Source organism: Elephantulus edwardii, unplaced genomic scaffold (assembly GCF_000299155.1).
Source record: "Elephantulus edwardii isolate Elephantulus edwardi_28Jun2011 unplaced genomic scaffold, EleEdw1.0 scaffold00041, whole genome shotgun sequence".
Taxonomy (NCBI): Eukaryota; Metazoa; Chordata; class Mammalia; order Macroscelidea; family Macroscelididae; genus Elephantulus; species Elephantulus edwardii.
In genome coordinates this window covers 6,961,067-6,980,034 of record NW_006399791.1, presented here as the reverse complement: position 1 = coordinate 6,980,034, position 18,968 = coordinate 6,961,067, and the positions used below count along the sequence as shown (strand labels likewise).

At 56.4% G+C, this 18,968-nt stretch overlaps 2 protein-coding genes across 5 annotated transcripts in view; both read right to left on the bottom strand.

The window, feature by feature from the left end:
• The window catches only part of FES (feline sarcoma oncogene), a 12,912-nt gene extending 6,573 nt beyond the window's left edge, over nt 1–6,339 (bottom strand). Inside the window, exons 1-10 of one of the 4 annotated variants that reach the window (XM_006885154.1) lie at nt 6,127–6,339; nt 5,798–5,971; nt 3,801–3,897; nt 3,491–3,674; nt 1,723–1,860; nt 1,525–1,644; nt 1,278–1,400; nt 982–1,168; nt 778–861; nt 117–326 (exon numbers count right to left, since the gene is read on the bottom strand). In XM_006885154.1, coding sequence (XP_006885216.1) covers nt 117–326; nt 778–861; nt 982–1,168; nt 1,278–1,400; nt 1,525–1,644; nt 1,723–1,860; nt 3,491–3,674; nt 3,801–3,897; nt 5,798–5,971; nt 6,127–6,339 — 1,530 coding nt within the window. The remainder of the gene's footprint in view (nt 1–116; nt 327–777; nt 862–981; nt 1,169–1,277; nt 1,401–1,524; nt 1,645–1,722; nt 1,861–3,490; nt 3,675–3,800; nt 3,898–5,797; nt 5,972–6,126) is intronic. The other 3 variants (XM_006885156.1, XM_006885155.1, XM_006885157.1) reach the window with 3 other exon arrangements.
• Nucleotides 6,340–8,096: 1,757 nt separating this feature from the next.
• Nucleotides 8,097–18,968, bottom strand: part of FURIN (furin (paired basic amino acid cleaving enzyme)) — an 11,618-nt gene continuing 746 nt past the window's right edge. Inside the window, exons 2-16 of the mRNA XM_006885153.1 lie at nt 15,479–15,817; nt 14,995–15,093; nt 14,814–14,909; nt 14,430–14,558; nt 14,260–14,336; nt 13,916–14,004; nt 13,225–13,397; nt 12,586–12,798; nt 12,087–12,187; nt 11,883–11,986; nt 11,677–11,794; nt 11,394–11,573; nt 10,737–10,861; nt 10,519–10,629; nt 8,097–10,225 (exon numbers count right to left, since the gene is read on the bottom strand). Of these exons, the coding sequence (XP_006885215.1) occupies nt 9,633–10,225; nt 10,519–10,629; nt 10,737–10,861; nt 11,394–11,573; nt 11,677–11,794; nt 11,883–11,986; nt 12,087–12,187; nt 12,586–12,798; nt 13,225–13,397; nt 13,916–14,004; nt 14,260–14,336; nt 14,430–14,558; nt 14,814–14,909; nt 14,995–15,093; nt 15,479–15,655 (2,385 nt within the window). The 5' untranslated portion in view covers nt 15,656–15,817 and the 3' untranslated portion in view covers nt 8,097–9,632. The remainder of the gene's footprint in view (nt 10,226–10,518; nt 10,630–10,736; nt 10,862–11,393; nt 11,574–11,676; nt 11,795–11,882; nt 11,987–12,086; nt 12,188–12,585; nt 12,799–13,224; nt 13,398–13,915; nt 14,005–14,259; nt 14,337–14,429; nt 14,559–14,813; nt 14,910–14,994; nt 15,094–15,478; nt 15,818–18,968) is intronic.

The following is an 18,968-nucleotide window of genomic DNA, read 5'->3' as shown; positions in this document are numbered from 1 at the left end:
GGAGGAGGGATGGGGAGGAGAGGAAGGATGAGGAGGAGGGATGGGGAGGAGAGGAAGGATGAGGAGAAGGAGGCGGGACAGGGAGGAGAGGAGGGATGGGGAGGAGGAACACTCACATCAGCTGACTGGATGATGAAGTGCCGGGGCTGCTCTTCCCACAGCACTGACAGCACATATTCCTGCTTGCCCTGGCTCTCCCGTACCAGGAAGTCCCCAGACTGCATCAGCAGCTCTGCCACCTCGGCCCTCGGGATGGCCCCGTGGTACCACAGCTGCTCGTGCAGGGGTTTCTGCACCTCTGGGATGAGCTGCAGTGGTGGGGGCAGCTGGGCAAGGGGTACAGGGTGGTCACTCAGCCAGTGTGTCAATGAGGCCATCGACTATCCACCCTGTGCTCCCCCATCCTCACACACATGTAGATGGCAATGCTTGCCCTGGGGTGGGCACAGACTTGCCCGGGCTCACTCTGTGTCAGAGTGGAGATGGAAAGTCCAACCTGGAAGACCCCAAATTAGAACTTTTCCATCAGCTACCAGGCTCTGCTCTCTCCCAGAGCAAGAAGAGAGAGACCCAGGGAAATCGAGGCTTTTGGAAGGTGGTGCTCAGTGCAGCCTGGAATTCCAGGTAAGGGACTTCCCAATGAAGGCAAACTGGCAGAGCTATCTCTTGGGGAACACCCCCAGTGTCTAAACCCCAAATGCTATAGGGGGACTCTCAGGGGGATCTCTCTGCCTGTAGGATGTGCAGAGGTACAGGCCCAGGCTGGGCTCCACTCACCGAGAACTTGGGACGGAAGATTCCTGTGATGTGGCTCTTAAGCATCTCCAGGGTGGGCGTCCTTCCCCCCTCTCGCTCCTGCTCCTGGGGCCAGGGACAGACGTCAGCGGATGGCCAGGCTTGGGGAGGGGGAGGGCGAAAATGAGGAGCGCAGCCCGGGCAAGTGGGCGTGCTGGCAGCAGTGGGCACGAGAGGGCAGCTCACCGAGGAAGACGTGGAGTGGCGGTCGTCTTGCAGAAGGGGCACGGGCGGGGGCTCTCCAGGGCCCAGTTGCTCCAGCTTGGCCTGTAGCAGCTCCTGTTGTGCCTGCAGCTTGGCCTGGCTGCATGTAGCGAGCTGTAGCTCCTGCAGGGCCTCCTGCAGTGCCTGCTTTTTGCCCAGCAGCTGCACCCTGCAGACAAGGGGTGAGTGAGACAGTGGGGGAGAAATGGGCTCAGCCTGCAGGGGGCGCCAGCAGTGGGGCAGAAGGAAGCCAAAGCGCCCTGGTGGAGCCCACTCACCGCTCCCGTGGGTGGGTGCTCTGTTCCTCATTCCAGAGCTCCCGCTGCAGCTGAGTGACCACCTCCTGCCGGCTAATCACCGTCTCGGTGGCTGTAGCCAACTCATCAGTCACTGCAGTCATCCTGCACCCAGGGGGAGGGCAGCATTAGAGCTGAGGTCCCCAGGTGTATCCCCACGGGCGTCTGGCAGGCTCAGCTGCCCTCTTCACGGAGCCCAGTCCAGTCCAGCCAACAGCCCCCCACGCACGTGTGCTGCACGCTCTCCACAGTCAGTTCGTTTAGCTGCAGCTCTCCAGGCTCCAGCGGCTCACCCTCCTCAAGCAGGGACTCATCAAATGTGACGCAGGGTGGGACATCAGGTGCGGACCTGTAAGGGGCCAGTGCTCAGTCAATCAACAGGCCAGCAGCCCTGGTGCCCCGCAGGCGCCAGGAGAGGCTTGCTTACCCATACTGTCGCAAGAAGCTCTGGTACTCGGCCTCTGGCTGGATGCGGGCCGCTGCCGCTGCCATCTCCTGGTGAATGACCACCACCTCGTCCTGGACCAGGCTGCTGATCTCCAGGTATTCCTGCAAGATCTCCTTCCTGCCCCCACCCCACAATGGGACCTCGGGTCAGAGGGTACCAGACTGGGCAGCTCACGGCTGACAACACTGGTTTTGAGTCACCCCGGGGTTGACCTCCCAGCCTCACCACATTCTAGACAGATGACTAGACAAATTACTTCACCTCCCCCTTAGTCTTCAGTTTTCTGATATGAACGACGGAAATGAGAATTCCAGCCTCATGGAGTGCTCATAAGAATCCATGAGATGATGTGTGCCGGGTGTCTGGGGAACAGGAAGTGCTCATCCATGCCCTGGGCAGCCTGCCTGAGGACTACATATCACTGACGTAGAGCTGGCCCCTCGCCTGAGCTCCAGCTTCACGAGTCCAATTACTTACATGAGGTATCTCCCAGGATATCTCTGACACATACTCTTCATACCTCACACACTGCCACTGAGTCAATTCAGATTCAGTTGATCCTCAGTCGGGTTTCTGACACTGTAAATCTTTAATCAGAGGAGTCGGCCCATCTTTCAGTGGCTGGTGGCTTTGAACTGCTGACCTTTTGATTAGTAGCCTGGTGCATTATGTACTATGCCATCAGGGTCCTTTACATACTCGTCTAGTTAATGCAAACCTCATTCCAACAGTCTTCTCCTTGTAAGTTCACAGGGACTTCATTACCCCTGGTGCCCCTCATACTTCATTTCCAATCTGTATACAATGCTACTGGCTCAACATCTCTGTCCTTGCCCTCTGACGGCTCTTTTCAGTACAACAGCCAGAGTGATTCTTGTGCCATATGACTCTTTTAGTTCACCCCAAAAGTGTTCATAAAGGCCTGGTGGGCCCTCCACCCTCAGCAGTTCCACGCCTGGCCTCCTTCAGCCTGCCTGACCTGCTCCCCTCACCACCTCACAGCCCGTGCACTTGCAGTTCCCTCTTTGTGGAAGGGCCTTTCCCCTCAGTACTCCTATGGCTACTTCCCACCTCCCTCAGGTATGTATTGGACATAATCTTCTCAAAGAGATTTTCTGAGACCACCCCAGTTAAACAGCCCCCATCCCACCCCTCAGCACTCCCAAGTCCTGTTTCTCCCCCCACCCCCACCAAGTACTGTTTCTTTGTTTCTCTCTCACTACTTCTACCTTGGTTTCTAGCTTACTAATTAATTGTGTATGCTTTTTCTCTTCACTAAAAAGAAAGATCCCTTCGAATATTTTTAATTTTTGTTCAGTGCTCTTTCGTGGAGCCTAGAATCATGCTCATTACAGCACGTGCAACCGAACCCCACGACGAGCCTAGGGGTAATGCAGCGAGGAGTAAAATGTACAGGTTCTGGCCACCACTCCACGTGCTCCTCAAGTGGGTGGCCTGCCTAAGCTGTCCCCAGTGCCAGCCTTGCTCACCCACTTACCCTTCTCTCCCCCACCCCTCCTCAAACATGGCTATGGACTGACATCAGGCCCTAGGCTCAGAACAGAAACAAGCAGAGGGAAGGATGCCCATTCTGGAGATGCTTAAAAGCTACATCTCAGGAATTCTCTGCTCCAAGTTCTCACATGATAACGTGACCACTCCTGGGGCAGGCCTGGATTTCCTGGCTCCTGCTTCAGGCAGGGAGGGAGGGAGGGCAGTTATGGACGTGGTGGGGCTGTGCACTTACAGGATGCAGGCCATCTCCTGGTGCAGGTCCTGCAGCGACTGCAGCAGGTTGGGCAGCATGAGCTGGTGGTGGTGCTGATGGTGCAATTGTGCAGCCCGCACGCCCAGCACATAGCGGTTATGGTGAGCAAACAGCTTCCACAGGCTGCGCACGTACTTGTCCTTGGCCTTGTCACGGTCCTTGTCTGCGAGGTGTGGGGGGATGTGTGACAGCACATTGGCCTAGGCAGCCCCCTTCCCTGGGCACCCACGAGCAGGTCAGGCATGGCTTCAGATTTTAGTGGGTCCTGCTGGTAGGGGAAGCCACAAACCTTTGCTGGCCTCCTGGTACTTGCGCCTGGCCTGGGCGCTATCCCGTGCCAGGGCTCGATACTGGCTCTTCAACTTCTCAATGTCCTGGCTGTGGGTCTGGGGGAAATAGGAGGTCAGCATGAGGAAGTGGACTCCCAGGACATAGCAGATTCCTGTCCTTTGTAAAGGCCCACAAAGGTCCTGTAGGCCAGGGAGGCAGCATATCTGAGCTGGCCCCCCGGGAGGGCCCAGCTGGGGACCACCGAGATAGTTAGGGTCTGGGGAGCTGGACTGACACAGGCAACTGAAGAGGAGGAGCTGAGGGACAGACTAGGCAGGTTACAACTGTCCTGCCTTGACCTTGACCTGAGTGTGGACATGTAACCTGTGCAATCACATAGCTGCACACTTTTAAGGGCTCTATGATTGGCCTAGGGACCCTGGATAACAATAAGCCCCTGGCTACTAACTCAAAGGCTGGTGGTTTACTTAAGGGCTCTTTGGGGGAAAGGCCTGATGATCTACTTCTGAAGGATCAGTCATTGAAAACTATATGGTGTGCAGTTCTCTTCTGACACACACGGGGTCACCATGAGTTGGAAGCAATTTGATGATAAATCATTTCAGTTTATCACTGGTTTAATGTTCTGCTGTTGCTATTTAAAAATTCATAGTACTTTACTTCCCAGCACCCCCAAACAAGAGACCATGCATTTTAAATTTTTTTTTTCAAATTATGTTCCTGATGACAGGAACAACAGCTTGAGACCAAGGTCTTCACGCTAATTTCTCTGTTCATGCACTTGGGTACTCCGGAAAAACTCCACGTCTCTCCTCTAAATCTTGGTTTCCTCATTAACAGCAAATTAGGTAGATCCGGGGTCTAGCTTTTTTTAAAGGGGACAGAAATTACCTTGGTAAGCCATACATTCTTCTATATTACTATTACTCAGTTCTTCCACTTTAATTCTACAGAAGCTACAGACGTGAAGACAAACAGACATGGTTGTATTGCAGTAAAATTTTATCTACAGAACAAGAATGTCTTGATTTAAATGATGAGCCATGAGAGGTGTTGGGTCAGGATGGCCACTAGGGGCCGCTGTGGGTCCATGGCAAGGCCGGGTTATGAGCTGGTGGACGGGATGGGTGCTGCAGTCTGACCAGCACAGTAAATGGGGCACAGGAGCACCCAGAGGGAGGACTGGCAGCACAGTCAGTAAAGAACTATCCTGCTGATCCAGGGGCTGCTCTTCTCTGGCGATCTGAATCCACCAGCAGCTCTGCAGGAAAAAGATGAGCAAACCTCTTCTCACATGACTTAAAGCCAATGAAGGGTTAGGTATGAGTTGGTCTAACTCAACAGCACTGAGTTTTAAAATTTGGAGCACCCAGATAAATGATCAATTCCAAACTACAAAGGTTCTAGATTGAGGAGCTGTGTCTCTTTTTTTTTTTTTGCTTGAAATGAGAAATTCCACACAGTGATAAAATGTGTAGACTATGCAAACCAGACCTTAGATGCAAATCTAAGTAGGCATTGGCCAGAACCTGAGTCCTCGATTGTTGTGTCTAGGGTCAACATTGCTGCAGTGTGGTTGCTCTTCGGCCTGGCCTCGGGAGGAGGTCTGAGGAGGTGCTGAAGGGGAGGAAGTGGACTTCTTAAAGGCAGACTGCTCGGCCTTTATTCCTGTCCTCACACCCCACAGCCAGATGGGGTGGGTGGTGTGGAAGGAGGAACAACACCATTCCTCCTTGGTTTAAAGCTCATCCTTATACTCCTAGCTCCTTGCCATGAACACAATAGAGAGCCCAGAAAACTCAGGAAAGGCCCATTGCAGGCCAGTCGAAGTCCCAAGACAAGGGAGAAGGGCAGGAAGCTGTAGCAGGTCGGCTGGGCCTGTGGTCAAGGACTTTCACTTCCCCACTGAATCCAGGCGCTCTTGTGTAAAACCTACCCTTTTAGGCTCAAGGAGGATAGACCCAGCCAAGGAAATGCCCAGCACTGCCCACACACCTTGGTAAGCTCCTGCTGTAGCTGCTGCCACTGCTCACTGTAGGTTTTGCGCATTTGCTGCCGCTCCCGGATCAACAAGCTCAGCTTGCTCAGAGGCCCAGAGTTCAAATCCTCTGCATGCTGCCTCAGCAACCGGCTCAGGCTCTCGGTCTGGCTGGTGATCTCTGCCCAGGACTACAGCATTTAACAGGAAAGGCAGGGAGTGCGGGACAATGGCACCAAGTCTTCAATCCCACCCTTCCCCCCCAGGAGAGGGCAGGACATAGAAGTGAATTCCAAGGTGGAAGGTGAGAGGAGGTTGAGCAGACTTTGGGTCCCATAAACCCCACCTGGCTGACAAGGCTGTCCAGGCCCACGCCCCGGCTCTGGGCCCCACTGTCCTGCAAGGACATGTGGTGCAGGAGCCCTGCATATTCCCTGTCACTCTTGACCCGCTGGGCCATCCACTTCCGCATGCCCTCCAATAGCCGCAGCTCAGCCTCCTGTAGCTTCTGTACTGCCCCGTGGCCCTGGGGGCTGCACAGCTCCGAAGAGAAGCCCATGATGGTGTGCTGGGGACAGAGAAAAGGCCATCAGTGGAGAGGGTAAGAGCACAACATCTGGAGGTGGACGATGGGGCAGAGTTGTCTACCAGGAAGGATACAGGCAGGCCAGAAGTCCTGTTGTGCAGCCACTGGTGCAAGCAGTGGCCCAGGCTGGGATTAGCCTTCTCAGAGCATCTCCACTGACTCAGTTGGTCAAGGTGCCAGGGTCCCCCTTCCCAGTCCTGGGCCAGGAACCAACCGGAAGCCTCCCTCCCTGGGCCCTTTCCACCCTGCACCCTTTACGGCGGCACATGTGCCTGGCCCTTGAGAGGGTCCAGCCTGTGCCCCGAGCTCAGGGTCCTAGCCCTGGAGGAGGCCTTGCTCTTCCGCGACCCCTTACCCCTGGTTCCCGGCCAGGTCCTGGGGACACCACTCGGCTTCTGGCTCCTCACCTTCCGCCCCCCTCCCGGGCTGCCAGGCCGGAGTCACCTGCGCAGGCAGCTGCTCCCGGGGCCGCCACAGACAGACTCGGCCTGCACCGACCCCCGGCCAGTTCCTGATTTCCGCGCTTCCTCCTCCCGCGGTTTCAGTTGGCCGGGGCCCCGGGGCGGGCCCGCCGAGGGGAAGGGGCGGGCGGGAGCAGCTCCCCTGCCCAGCGCCCGCCGCAGCCTCCGGCCTGTCCATGGGGCCGCGGAAACGGAAGGGAGGAGGGGGCCGCCAAAGAATGGCCACGCGCGCGGGAGAGCAGCCTGCCGGGGCGCGCAGAGGGCCTGGGGGTGCAGGGCAGGGAGGGCTGGTATGGCCAGGCAGGCAGCAAGGCTTCAGGTGGGCGTTGCGCCCCCCAGAGCTCTCAGGCAGGGGCAGTAGGGACAGCAGGGACAGGAGGCAGCACCAGGCTGCAGCGCTGCAGAAGAGGAAGGGGGAAGCCTGGTCTGGGCCTTCCCCACCCCACTGGATTCCCTAAGGACAGCTCTGGCGCCAGCTACTCTTTGAATAAAAATTCCAAGTAGGTATTCCCAGGAGAGCTCTGCTTCTCCAGCACAGGCCTTGGTGCCACCATCCCCACCACCTACCCCCTGGCAGGGGCCTGGTGCAGACAAGCAGCAGGACTGGGAAGCAGGGGTGTGGGATTTTCTGCAAAAGCAGAGACCCTCCAGCTGCTGAGCCCACCAGGGACTTTGCTCTCTCCAGAAAAAGCTATCTTGGCTGTAAAACCCCACAGAGGTAGCCTGCCCCAGCCAAGGCCTCAGTCCTTCAGCTGGTGGCCAGGTCACTTCAACCCAGGCAATAAGCGGCCCCTGGGCAGAGGTTTGTCCTTCACCCCACCAGGGATCAGGAAGTATTGAGGGCAGCCTGCCCAGCCAAGGACCCACCCAACTCTACAGTTGGTGGCCTGGTCACTCCAGCTCATAGAGTAACAGGGCCTCTGGACCCTGGGCAGGGTCATGTCCTTCACTACCTGACTGGGGACGAGGAAGTCCAGTAGACTGCTTAGCTCCTAAGAGGAGGACCTAACAGGGGACCACTTGTCCCACCCCTTCCACTTGCAGGCCTGCTGCCATTTCCATCCACTCTTCTCTCATCTGCTCCTGCAGGAGGCTCTGCAGCCGCCTGGGGGAGGGGAAGGCCTGAGTTTCCTGTCTTGAGCCCACCAAGGGCAGGCAGGATACCACATGGGCATCCATCTGACTAGCTCACACACCCCTGCTCCTCCCCAGCCAGGATGGAGTCGTCAGTCCCGGGAAGAAGTGTATCACCACACAGGAGGCCAGGTATGGTTTGCATAGTCTGCACATTTAATCACTTTAAAACCTCTAACATTATTTCGTGTCCATTAAATAGAACCAACAATGCTGGGCCTGTTTAAATTACAAGAAAAAAAAAATCACTGTGTACCAACCCAGTATCTTACAAAACCAGCCGGGCTGGCCACAGGATGGGGGTGGGAAAGGGGGCACCCCGGGCAGGTGGCTGGGTGCTGGGAGGGATGAGGGGAAAAGAAAAGAGGGCTCCCAGGCGGGAGGGGACTGATTGTCCTAATGGGAGGGGTGCAAAAGGCACGTCAGAAGAGGGGGGGCTTGGAGGGCACACCAGGTCAATGATTTTTCCATCAGGGCACAGTGTTAGGGGGCTCAGTGCCACCACCCATCCACCCCTGGGCTTGGAGAACCAGTGACCCACGAGCCCTTGGCACGATGAGCCCCATTTGAAATATGGATGACAGCCTGCCTCCCCCCACAACCCCATTCTAGCGCCCATCGGCCGGCCTGCCTGCCTCTTCAGGACTTGGGGCTCAGATAAATCCTCAGCAACATGCTGCAGCCCCCCCACACCTCAAGCTGGGGCAGCTGGGGGAAACAGCCAAAGGAGGCAGTAGGTATGGGAAGGTGGGTGGTCCAGCTGCTACCCCCAATAAAAAGTACAAAAAAAAAAAAATCAGCATTTAAAGTGAAATCACAGAGTGAAAATATATCCTCAAACAGCCCCTGAGATCCCCACAGGGGAAAGCAGCATCGGGTGGGAGGCAGGAGAGGCCGGGTGGGCCACCGTCCCTCCCCACCACCCACCCAGGGGCTCCGGGCCTTTGAGTGCTAATAGCCCAGGGAGCCCCGGGCTCAGAAAACAGGGACTTGGGCCCTGTGGAGGGAGGATGGGAGAGGAGAGGTGGTCAGGACCCCAGCACAGGGCTCAGCTAGAGTGCCAGCCTCGGCCAGGCCAGTCCCACCTCAGCCTGGCAGCCTGCTGTGTGCAGGCACGAGTTGCACGGTGGGCATGGACCCACACACAGCCTGGCAGCACACACTTGGTCCCTTCCTATGACCACCTCTTCTGCCTGAGGCTCACCAGAGGGGGACAGGGTTGGGATGCAAAAGCCCTTGGAGAGGTGGCCTCCTCTTTCAAATACCCACTAGGCTCACCTCCTGGCTGCCTAGATGGGGACCATTATTGCTTTAGAGGGACAGGAAAGGGCAAGAGGTGCAGCCTGGGCCAGGAACCCTGACAGGGATGCCTCTCTCACTCCACAGGGAACTCCGGTGGGCCTGAACCTTGCAAATTGACCCCACAGGTTTCATTCCTTTCTCCATGTGGAGAGGTGCTGATGGTGGGGTGGGGCCCTGACCTGCCCCCAGCTAGTCCTGGGGCCCCGTACCAGGCAGCCAGGTGTGCCCAAGGGTAGCCTGGGAAGCAGTCTCTACCCCTCCTGCCTCCCAGCTGGGGTCCAAATCCCAGTCTCAAGATAAAAAAATACTTTGGTGAATTAAAAAGTGCCCAAGAAGGGGATCGGCTTGAGGGGCAGGCAGTGGCGCTCATCAAAGGGCGCTCTGGTCTTTGATAAAGGCAGTCCTCTCGCCCCGGCCCTCATCCTCCTCCGAGTCAGATGGGCATTCCTCCTGCCAGGCCTCAGGAGGCAGCCCCTTGTAGGAGATGAGGCCCCGGTCCATTGTGTACACCTTCACCCCCCGGAAGCTGAAGCCTGAGCGCAGCTGCAGGACCAGGAAGATGGTGAAGAAGATGAGCACGATGAAGGCGCAACTGAGACCAGCCACCACCTCGGGCAGGTGTGAGGGCAGCAGGCCTGCCCGCCTCGGCTCTGTCTCCACCTCCTGGGGCGGTAGTGGGGGCGGCGGCTGCTGAGGTGGTGACTCCCGGCTGCTCTGTCCCTGCTTGGTGCACATCTGATGCACGGGGTCCAGGAAGGTATGGCCGGGGCAGCTGAGGCAGTCTGTGGGGGCTAGCCCTTGACATGTGGCACATGAGTCATGGCAGGGGGTGCAGACACTGGCTCGGATGATCTCCACATCGTTCTCCGTGCTATAGTGTGTGTTGAGGACCTGGGGTGTGAAGCCTGGTGGGCAGTGCTGGACACAGCTCTTCTGGTGCAGGGAGAAGCCTTCCTCACACACTGCAGAAGGAAGGTGGTGTTGTGGGTCAGCTCAGCTGACCATGGTCACAACACCATGGGGCTGAGAACTTTGGGCCCAGGACTGTGGACCATGATAGACCGATGGTTCTGCAGCCTCAAGTGTAGTCCCCAAGGATCCTTGGCACTCAGCCCCAAAACTACGGTCACCCCAAGGGTTCTGGGAACCCTTCAGATCCTTCTTTCTCTTAAAGTTAAGTCTATAGAAGAGGCACCCTGTTTCCAACCTTCAGCCTCACCTCCCCAAACCTCAAACCCCAGCACCCACTACTGACCCACGCAGGCCTGGCTGGACGTGAGAGTCTTGCAGCCACTGCTCTCGGGAGGTGCGGTGAGACCCTCAGGGGCTGTGCCGTGCAGCACAAGGGTGAACTTGGTCAGTGTCCCTGTTCATGAATAGGGAGACAAGAGTTAGAGGGCCCCTGCCTGGCATATTCCAGAGCTGAGAGCTGGTCTGCCTTCCTCCTCCCCTCCCCATAAGAGCCCCCAGTACCGTAGTTATTGGCTTCACTGGTATTTTCAATCTCCAGGACCCACTCCCCAGCTGGGTTCTCATCCCAGGAGTGGGTGGTCATGAAGGCCCAGTCATTAAACCCGTCTGCAGAGTAGTCGTGTGGCCTGGAGGGAAGGAGGCGGCACTTAGCAGTCTGCATGGCCCCAGTGGAGACCAGGCCAGGGCACCATGTCCACACACATGGACTGCACACCCTCACCAAACACAGCATGCCTTCATCTATTTTCCAAGCAGGGGACTCTGGAAAAGCATGAGAGTAACACTCGGGGCAGTCCTGGCTGGTGAGAGGCCCCGTAATACAGGTGGTCCCATAGAAGAAGCTGTTCTTAGAAAGGGGCACCATGCTTGGAAAGAGGGTCAGCAAAGGAGAGGAAGACCTTCAACGAGATGCAGTGGGTTTTAGTGTGTCAGAGATGATGAGGATGGTATAGGACAGGGTTCAGGCTGGCTGTTCACAGGGTTGCTGTGTGACTTGACTCAACAGCACCTAACAACAACATACGGTAAAACTGTCTCTCCACTGGGTATTGATTACCTCGGAGTTTGAGTAACTAAGGGAGATGGTGTGAGGTTGAATGGATGTGAGTAAGTTATGTGGAGAAGGTGGATCAGGTAGGGTGAGGACAGGGCAGGCACCTGGCGGCCAGCAGGGTGGAGCGGGTGCCCATGGGGCTGACCAGATGGATGGCCAAGTCTCCACGGCGATTGTAGGACAGGGTGAGCCTCGCCTGGACATGCTCTAGCCGAGTGATGTAATTGGACTCCCCAAGGCACGCGGTCACAGTCTTCCGCACCTCTAGCCGCTTCCCGATGTCCCTGTGCAGAGAGCACCACGATGGTCTGTCACCTGCTGCCCACCTCCCTGCGTGGTGTGCCTCAGGCTTCGCTCACCCCCTCCCAGTCCATGTCTACTTCTCACTTGGGTTCAGTGAGGATCTCGATGATGCACTTCCGCTGGGGGGGCACTGTTGTCCAGTTCTGGGCCAGGGCCACCATGGCACCAGCATCCAACAGCCCATAGCCATAGGAGTGGCTCACTACAGGGGCAGGGAAAACAAGGTCAGCGGGGAGGCACAGTGACCCTGCTTGCCCCTAAGCCCCTCAACAGGGCCACTCTGCCCTTACCTTTCCGGCCCACACCGTTGGTAGCCCAGTCATTGGCATTGAGGTGGGCTGGCTTTGAGGTCTGTACCACAAGGTGCTGCATGTCCCGCCAGGTGAGGTTCTTACTGCAGAGATGGGGAACAGGCTAGGACTCAGTCCTCCAGGACAGAGCTGGAGCCCAGGTGCTGCCTGACAGAGAGCGGCCACTCAGCTCCCACCACTTACTTTGCCTCCAGGGTGAGTGCGATGATGCCAGCTGCCAACGGGGCTGAAGCTGAGGTGCCCGTGTGTGACTCTGTGCACTTCTGCCGCAAGTCAGTGGTCACCTATCAAGTGGACAATGGTGTTGGGACCTAAGTGAATGGTGGGACCAGAGAGGCCCCTTGCCTGGCCTCCCCACCACCTAGAAGGCCCAGCTCCAGGAATGGCTGGGCAATCAGGATGCTTGGCTTCCAGCTGCTGGCCTGTCAAAGTGCCACGAACAGGGCCCCTGTAGCCTGCAGCTTGCCAGGGAACAAGGATCAAAACAGAGGCTGCTGACTGCTAAGAGCGGCATTTGCTTTTGGAGAATTTCTCCACATCTCTAAGGCTTCACACACAGTGCTGTCGCCCCGAGAGTCTTCCACTGATACTCCACAACGCCTGAGTGGCATGGTCACTCAGACATGTGGAGACCACAGCGACCATGTCCATGTCCCTCCCTCCTGCCTGGAAGCAGACTCACAATTTGCTTCTCGTTCTGGTTGCCACTGCTGTAGGTCGTGGCCAGGGTGGACGAGCAGGCCTCGCTGTACCAGGGCACGTTGCCGAACTGTGTGGCACTGCTGATGGACAGCGTGTAGATGCTGTTGGTGTAGCCATCACAGTTGCAGCTGTCATGTTCCCGGCCCCCGTTCCCCGAGGCCCAGACAAAGATGGAGCCCAAGCCCCCTCGGCCCTGTGGACAGAGTGAGGTGGGGTCACTTAGGAACAGGCCTCAGCAGAAGGGGCTGCTGGAGACTGACTAGGCTCCTTAGGGACCCACTGTATGCCCTCAGCCCCCTGCAAGAGTCTGCGCGGAGCAGGCAGAAGTGTGGTATGTCTCTGTGCATGTGCGCATGCTACATCCAAAGAACACAACAGAGCCCCACAAGATCCTCAGAGGGTGACCTCGTGGGAAAGGGTTTGTGTTTCCTACCCTTTTTCTGTCCTCCTCATCTCTAAATGTTTCAATAAACATGCTCTGTGTACAATTAAAATTAAAGAATAAATACAGCCAAACAGACACTTCCAAGCAGGAGGACCACAGAGAGGAGAGGCAGGCTCCAGAGGGTGGGAAGCAGCTCCAGCGTGGTTCCACGGCTGCCCATGCCCTGCCCCTCACCTGGGTGACCCCCCGGAAGAAGGCCTCTTCAGCAAGTCGGGCTGGCCCATCCACGGTCTTGCCATCATCCTCAGGGCCCCAGCTGGCGCTGTAGATGTGGATGTGGTTGGGGTTCAGGCCTAGTGAGCGTGCCTCCACTGCATCTGTCACCTCACCATCCAGCATACGTACCCCTAGCCACAGAGGGGGGCAGGGAAAGGAATGCTGCGTGGGTCCAGCTGCCAGGGGACACCCCCTAATGCACTCCCAGCTCTGTAGCCCCAAGAGATACGCCAAGAAGGGTAGAGAATGGCACCGGAGCACAGGACCTTTACACAGGGCAACATCTAAGGCAAAGGCGGGTGTGTGGAGGAGACCCTGGTGTTCCCAATCATCTGCCTGACTTAGCAACAGGCCTCTAGCCTTTATAGAGGAGACTTGGAGGCAGACACCCTCCTCCCACAACCACACAGCCTGGATGAGGACGAGTCTGTGGGTTCTCAAAGGAGCAAGTCATGTCTGGTCTCAGGATGTGTTGAGGATTCAGGGGAACTCCAGGCTAAGAAACACCCCTCTCTGTGCTTTCAGGGGTCCTCAGTACTGAGGGGATAGCTCTTAGAATCCAAGTGGAATATTCACGCAGTCAGGATTCACTGTTGGAAAGTGGCAGAGGGTCCCTTCCATTGACAGGGTTGCTAAGACCACCACCCACCTCCAATGCGGGCATTGTAGGCCACGCCGACACCACAGACTCCATTGTTGGCCACTGCAGCCACTTCACCAGCACACCGTGTGCCATGCCTGTGGGCCATGAGACAGCATTAGTGGAGTGACAGAACATGGCAGACACAGCCTGAGGAGGGAAAACCAGCACCCCCTTAACCACAACCATCCTGCACGCCCCTCCATTCAGCCTTTGGTCATTTTTCCATTCCCTGACCCCGCCCCTGCCACTTGGCACAGATCAACCTCTTAGCTGGGCACGTCTTAACCTAGCTCAGCTCTGCCTCCCCGAGACGAGGAGGGGACAAAGGCCAGGGGCTGACTGTTCCTCACCGGTTGTCATTCATCTGTGTGTATCGAGGCTGGGGGTCAGGGTCCTGGTCATTGACATCGAAGCTGGCCCCAGGATCCTGGAAAGATGTGGCCACAGGCGTGAGCAGCCTGACCCCAGGACAGGGCAGGGAACCCCCAGACACCCTGCCCCAGGAATGCTGCCTCCTTACATAATTGCCTGCCAAGTCCGGGTGGTTCTTCTCAATGCCATCGTCCAGGATGGACACCACGATGCCATGGCCTGTAAAGCCCTGCGCCCAGGCCTCCTTCACATTCAGGTCCCGCTGGGTAATGCCAGACTGCAGAGATAGCACCCCATTACCCCCACACTTATCAGTTGTGAGGATGGGGGTGACTTGAGTCCCCTTCCCACCTTAAGACCACTTCCTCCTCCCATCCCAGCTTGTCTGGGCTCTGCAGAATGTAAAGAATTCTGAAAGGGTTAGCAGAAAGGCTGGGGAGAAGCTGCTCAGGAGAGAGGCCCCACCGACACCCCACTGTGACTGGATGGACTCACTGGGGGTCAGGACCTAGGACCCAGGGAGGCGCCATACCAGGTACCACTGCTGGGAAAACTTGGGATCTGTGGGCTCCAGGTACACGTCTCTTTTGGTCCTTCGCTTTGCCACCTGCTGCTCCAGCCACTGGACCTGTGGAGGAGTGAGGCAGAGATGATGCTGTGGGAGGAGAAGCGGGAGATGAGGCAGGCAGCAGGGGGGCTGGGGCTGCACTCACTTGAGGCTCCCTCCGCAGCCGGATGTGCCGCAGGCGGTGAGGCGACAGGGACCGCTTTGTCACCCCTCGATGCCAGAAGTGGTAATAGTCCCCGAAGATCTGCAACAGAGCAGGGAGATGGAACTGGGCTTTCCATCTGTCAGTCCTTGGGGAGGCGGGGATGGGGGTGGACAGTGGCTGGGAGGGGTGGCACACAGCAGTGGGGGCATCTGCTCCTTGCCCAGGACCCAGAAGAGCTGTGCAGGAGCCTGAGGGGGAGTGGGGAATGGTTTGCTCTGAAGGGGATATACTGGTGGTCCTCTGAAAGGCCTAGGGCAGGGTGGGTTTGACACTGTTCCCATTCCCAAACTGTGCCTACTACACTGGTGCCCCAAGAAACAAGTCCAGTAGCTCCTATTCCAAGGGCTAGAACCCTTATCCCTACTGTTCCCCGCCCCTGCCATATTTCATGCCTAATCCAGGAGGTCCAGCTAAGAACACCTACCTGGCCCAGGTTAAGGAAGCCATGCTTGCGTGCCAGGGTGTCGGCCACATCCTGGCCTCCCGAGATGTGCACGGCCCACGTGTTGGTGAAAACCTTCTGAGCATGGGCATCAGCTGCCAGCAGGACCAAGACTCCTGCTGCTGCGACCACCCATAGCAAACAGGGCCTCAGCTCCATGGGAGGGTAGGTGGCCGGGACCCCAGAGCCCCCTTCTCCTTGGCCTGGTCACAGGGCCTCGGCTCCCTCGTGTCTGCTCACTGCCTGTGGCCCGGGACTGGTTGGCGGGGGCATGAGGCCGAGATGGGAAGGGCTGTGGAGGGAGGATGAAGGCTGCCGGCTCTGAGATGAGAGAGAATGGGAGAAGACTTAGCCTTCCCTGTCAGGCACTTAAGTCACCTTTCCCAGCCCCTCCCAGCTCAAGGCAGACCTGTAAGGGGTTTAGAAGAGAGGGGCGAGGGGAGCTCTGGTGGCCTAGTGGCAAGGAGCTGCAACTACAATCCCAGAGGCAGACGGTTCGAATCCACCAGATGCTCTGCCGGGAAAAGGAGGGACAATCTCCTCCTGTACCAGTCAGATCTGATTTGATGGTACACTCACACAAAAATTAAAAAAAAAAAATTAAAAAAAAGAAGAGAGGGGCGAAAATGAGTTTCTCCAAAGAAATGCAGTCCCCTAGTCCAGCTCCAAGATAGACACTCCCAACACACACAGACACTGTTGCAATTGTACAACTGAGATAAAAGTACCAAAACTTGAGTCATTTCAACAGCTTAATGAATGTGTAAATGAAAAAAAGCAAAAAAAGGATGGATTATATGTATACAATCCAATTTAAATAAAAACCTCAAAATTAAGTATGTATATGTATACATAAGCACAAAACAAAACCTGAAGGACACAGGCTAAAATGGTAACAGTGGTTCTCTTAGGATGCTGAGAATCAGAAACAATTGTTAGTTTTTCTTTGTGCTTTATATTCTCTCCAATTTACCTGGGGGTGAGGTGTATTTTTTTTTTTTTTTAGCCTGGGTATATTTTATAAAAATGGCTTCTCAAACAAGAGATATCTACACAATTAACTAGGGTCTTGTGGTTCAACAAAGGCAACCTAGCCATAGGGAGTCATTGGCACAGTCCCTGGGAGGATGGGGTGGATTGCTCTGTGGGATGGGGACTTTGGGACTATGCCTGTGAATATGGGACCCAAAGTGGGTTTGCTTCTATCTGTGGCCCTGATGTGGCCAGCAGCAAAGTCAGGGGCCCAGGTTCATCTTCCACTGTTTCCAGGGGAACACAGGGGCTACATGACTCTGCTATGCCTGGGCCTGGAGGGCCCTCTGGCCACCCCTATGCTCTCTCCGCGCCCACCAGCCTTGCGTAATTTGAGCCTGGGCAGCCAGGGCAAACAGGCTGCTGAGCCAGGAGCACCAAGGTGAGGCTGAATCAATAGTCTATGTGTTGTTTTTCCTCCTTCAGCAAACAGAGAGCAGGACCTCTCTGCCTGGGGCCACATAACTGTCCCCACATAAGGCCCCTGGTTAGCCAGAGGCCAGTCCTTGGGGGTGGAGGGAAGCTGAAGGGGATCCTACTGAAACCTAAGGCCAAGCACAGTTCAGCAGAGCCCCTGCCCAGAGGGTCCTGGGTACCCATCCTTATGGGACAGCCCCAAAGGAGGCCATTCTATGCTGGGTGGCATAATAAAGGGACAGATCCCTAGCCCAGCCAGGGGTGCTGACAGACCAGACTTGCTCTGACTCCCTTGCTCTCCAGGGCTTCTCTCTGCCACAATGGCATCACTTGAAGCATGCTCCCATCCCAACTGCCATACCCCACCTCACAGGCTGGGGAGACTCTACACACAGTTCCTTGAGTATTTTCAGTTTACACCAAAATAATCTGACAGCTGACAGTGAGAGGCCTCCACAACAGTGAGAGGCCTCCACAGTGTGGCTCCTCCTCACCCCAATGGGCAGAGTCCACAGGGCAGGCCCCAGAGCCACAGCCCCAGGAGGCCTTGGATGGAGTCCAGAAAGCCACCCTAAGCAATGGCTGGGCTGCTGGAGAACCAACCTCGGGGGTAGAGGGACCCCCAAGGTCCCCATTTAGCAAAGGATGTGGGGTTCTAAGGCAGAGCTCTGTGAGAATAAGGCCTCTTTTTCCTGCTTGGGCCCAGAGAACCTGCAAAATCCCACCTGACGACAGTGCTGTGGGCCCTGCTGGTGCCCCCAAATAACGGATGCCTGGGGCTGGCCCTGCTTCTGGCACTGTGAGGACAGAGCTGCCGCTGCCCAGTGTTAAAGGTAATTAACCAACTAGTTAATGACCTTGCACCCAGAAAGAGACTTCAGACAAAAATGCAACAATGCTCCCCACAAAAGAGGACATGCTTCCCTCTGTCCTGTGTGCCTCACATCCCAAGCCATGACAAGAGGCGGGTATGGTTTCGACAAAGCCCTAAAGTACTCAGAGAGTCCCATCTCAGCATATCCCGGAGGAAGGGATTCTCTTACTCTTCCCCCTTCCACCCACCCCCCCCCAAAAAAAGAGCTGGAGCTGAGAACAATGAATGAATGGGCTTCTCCTCACCCCCATCACAGACTCTGACTCACCCTCCGGGTCTCTATGTCTCTCAAATCGAGCCAGAGGCTTGGAAGAACTTCCAGACCCAGCAGCTCACTCTGACACGGGACCAAGGCTCTGGGCTTCAGCCACTGAGCTGGGGGTGCCCTTCTTGGCTGTTTCGCCAGCAGAACCCTCTTTTCCAGTCTGGCAGCCTCCGGAGCAGGGCCAGCTCCCAAGTTGCCTCTACTCCCCTGCCTGCAGCTTCCCAGGCACTGGGGGTCTGGCTGACACGGGCACAGAGCAGGCCACTCCAGGGCGGCCCTGGAGAAACTCAATCCTGTCTCTTTTCAGCAAAGAGCCACCCAGCCAGGTCCTTGTCACAGGCAAAACTGACTTCCAGCCCTTGCTCAACCACCCATTTACTGTATGATCTTAGGCCTAAGTCACTTCCTCTCTCTGGGCCTCAGTTTCCTTGGTGGTAAAATGTGCCAAGCCAGCGGTTTCAAACTTTTGGAAAGCCACAAAACCCTTTATTTAAAAATAAAATAAAATAAAAATCTTATGGGTTAAGTCCACTATAGGAAAGCAGTCAAACCGGGGCTACTCTGTTTAAAGTGAGACCAGGCAGGACATGTCCTGGCCCCTCTCCTGTGCTGTGTCCACACCTGGTCAGCAGTCCTCAGCACTCAATAGGTCACATCACTTGACGTCCTCCCTCCCCCAGGCACATCCCAAGACCACTTTCCACGCGGGGCTGAAAGTCGGAAAGAATTCCAACATTCTTTGCTGGTTGCGGGTCAGCAATCTCATGGCCATGGGCGTGAGGGGTGGTAGGAAGGCAGGTCGTGATGGGACAAATGTCGGCTGTCACACCTATCTGACAAGCAGGCCGCCCCTCGGTCCAGCCACCCCGCCGGGCAGCGGGCAC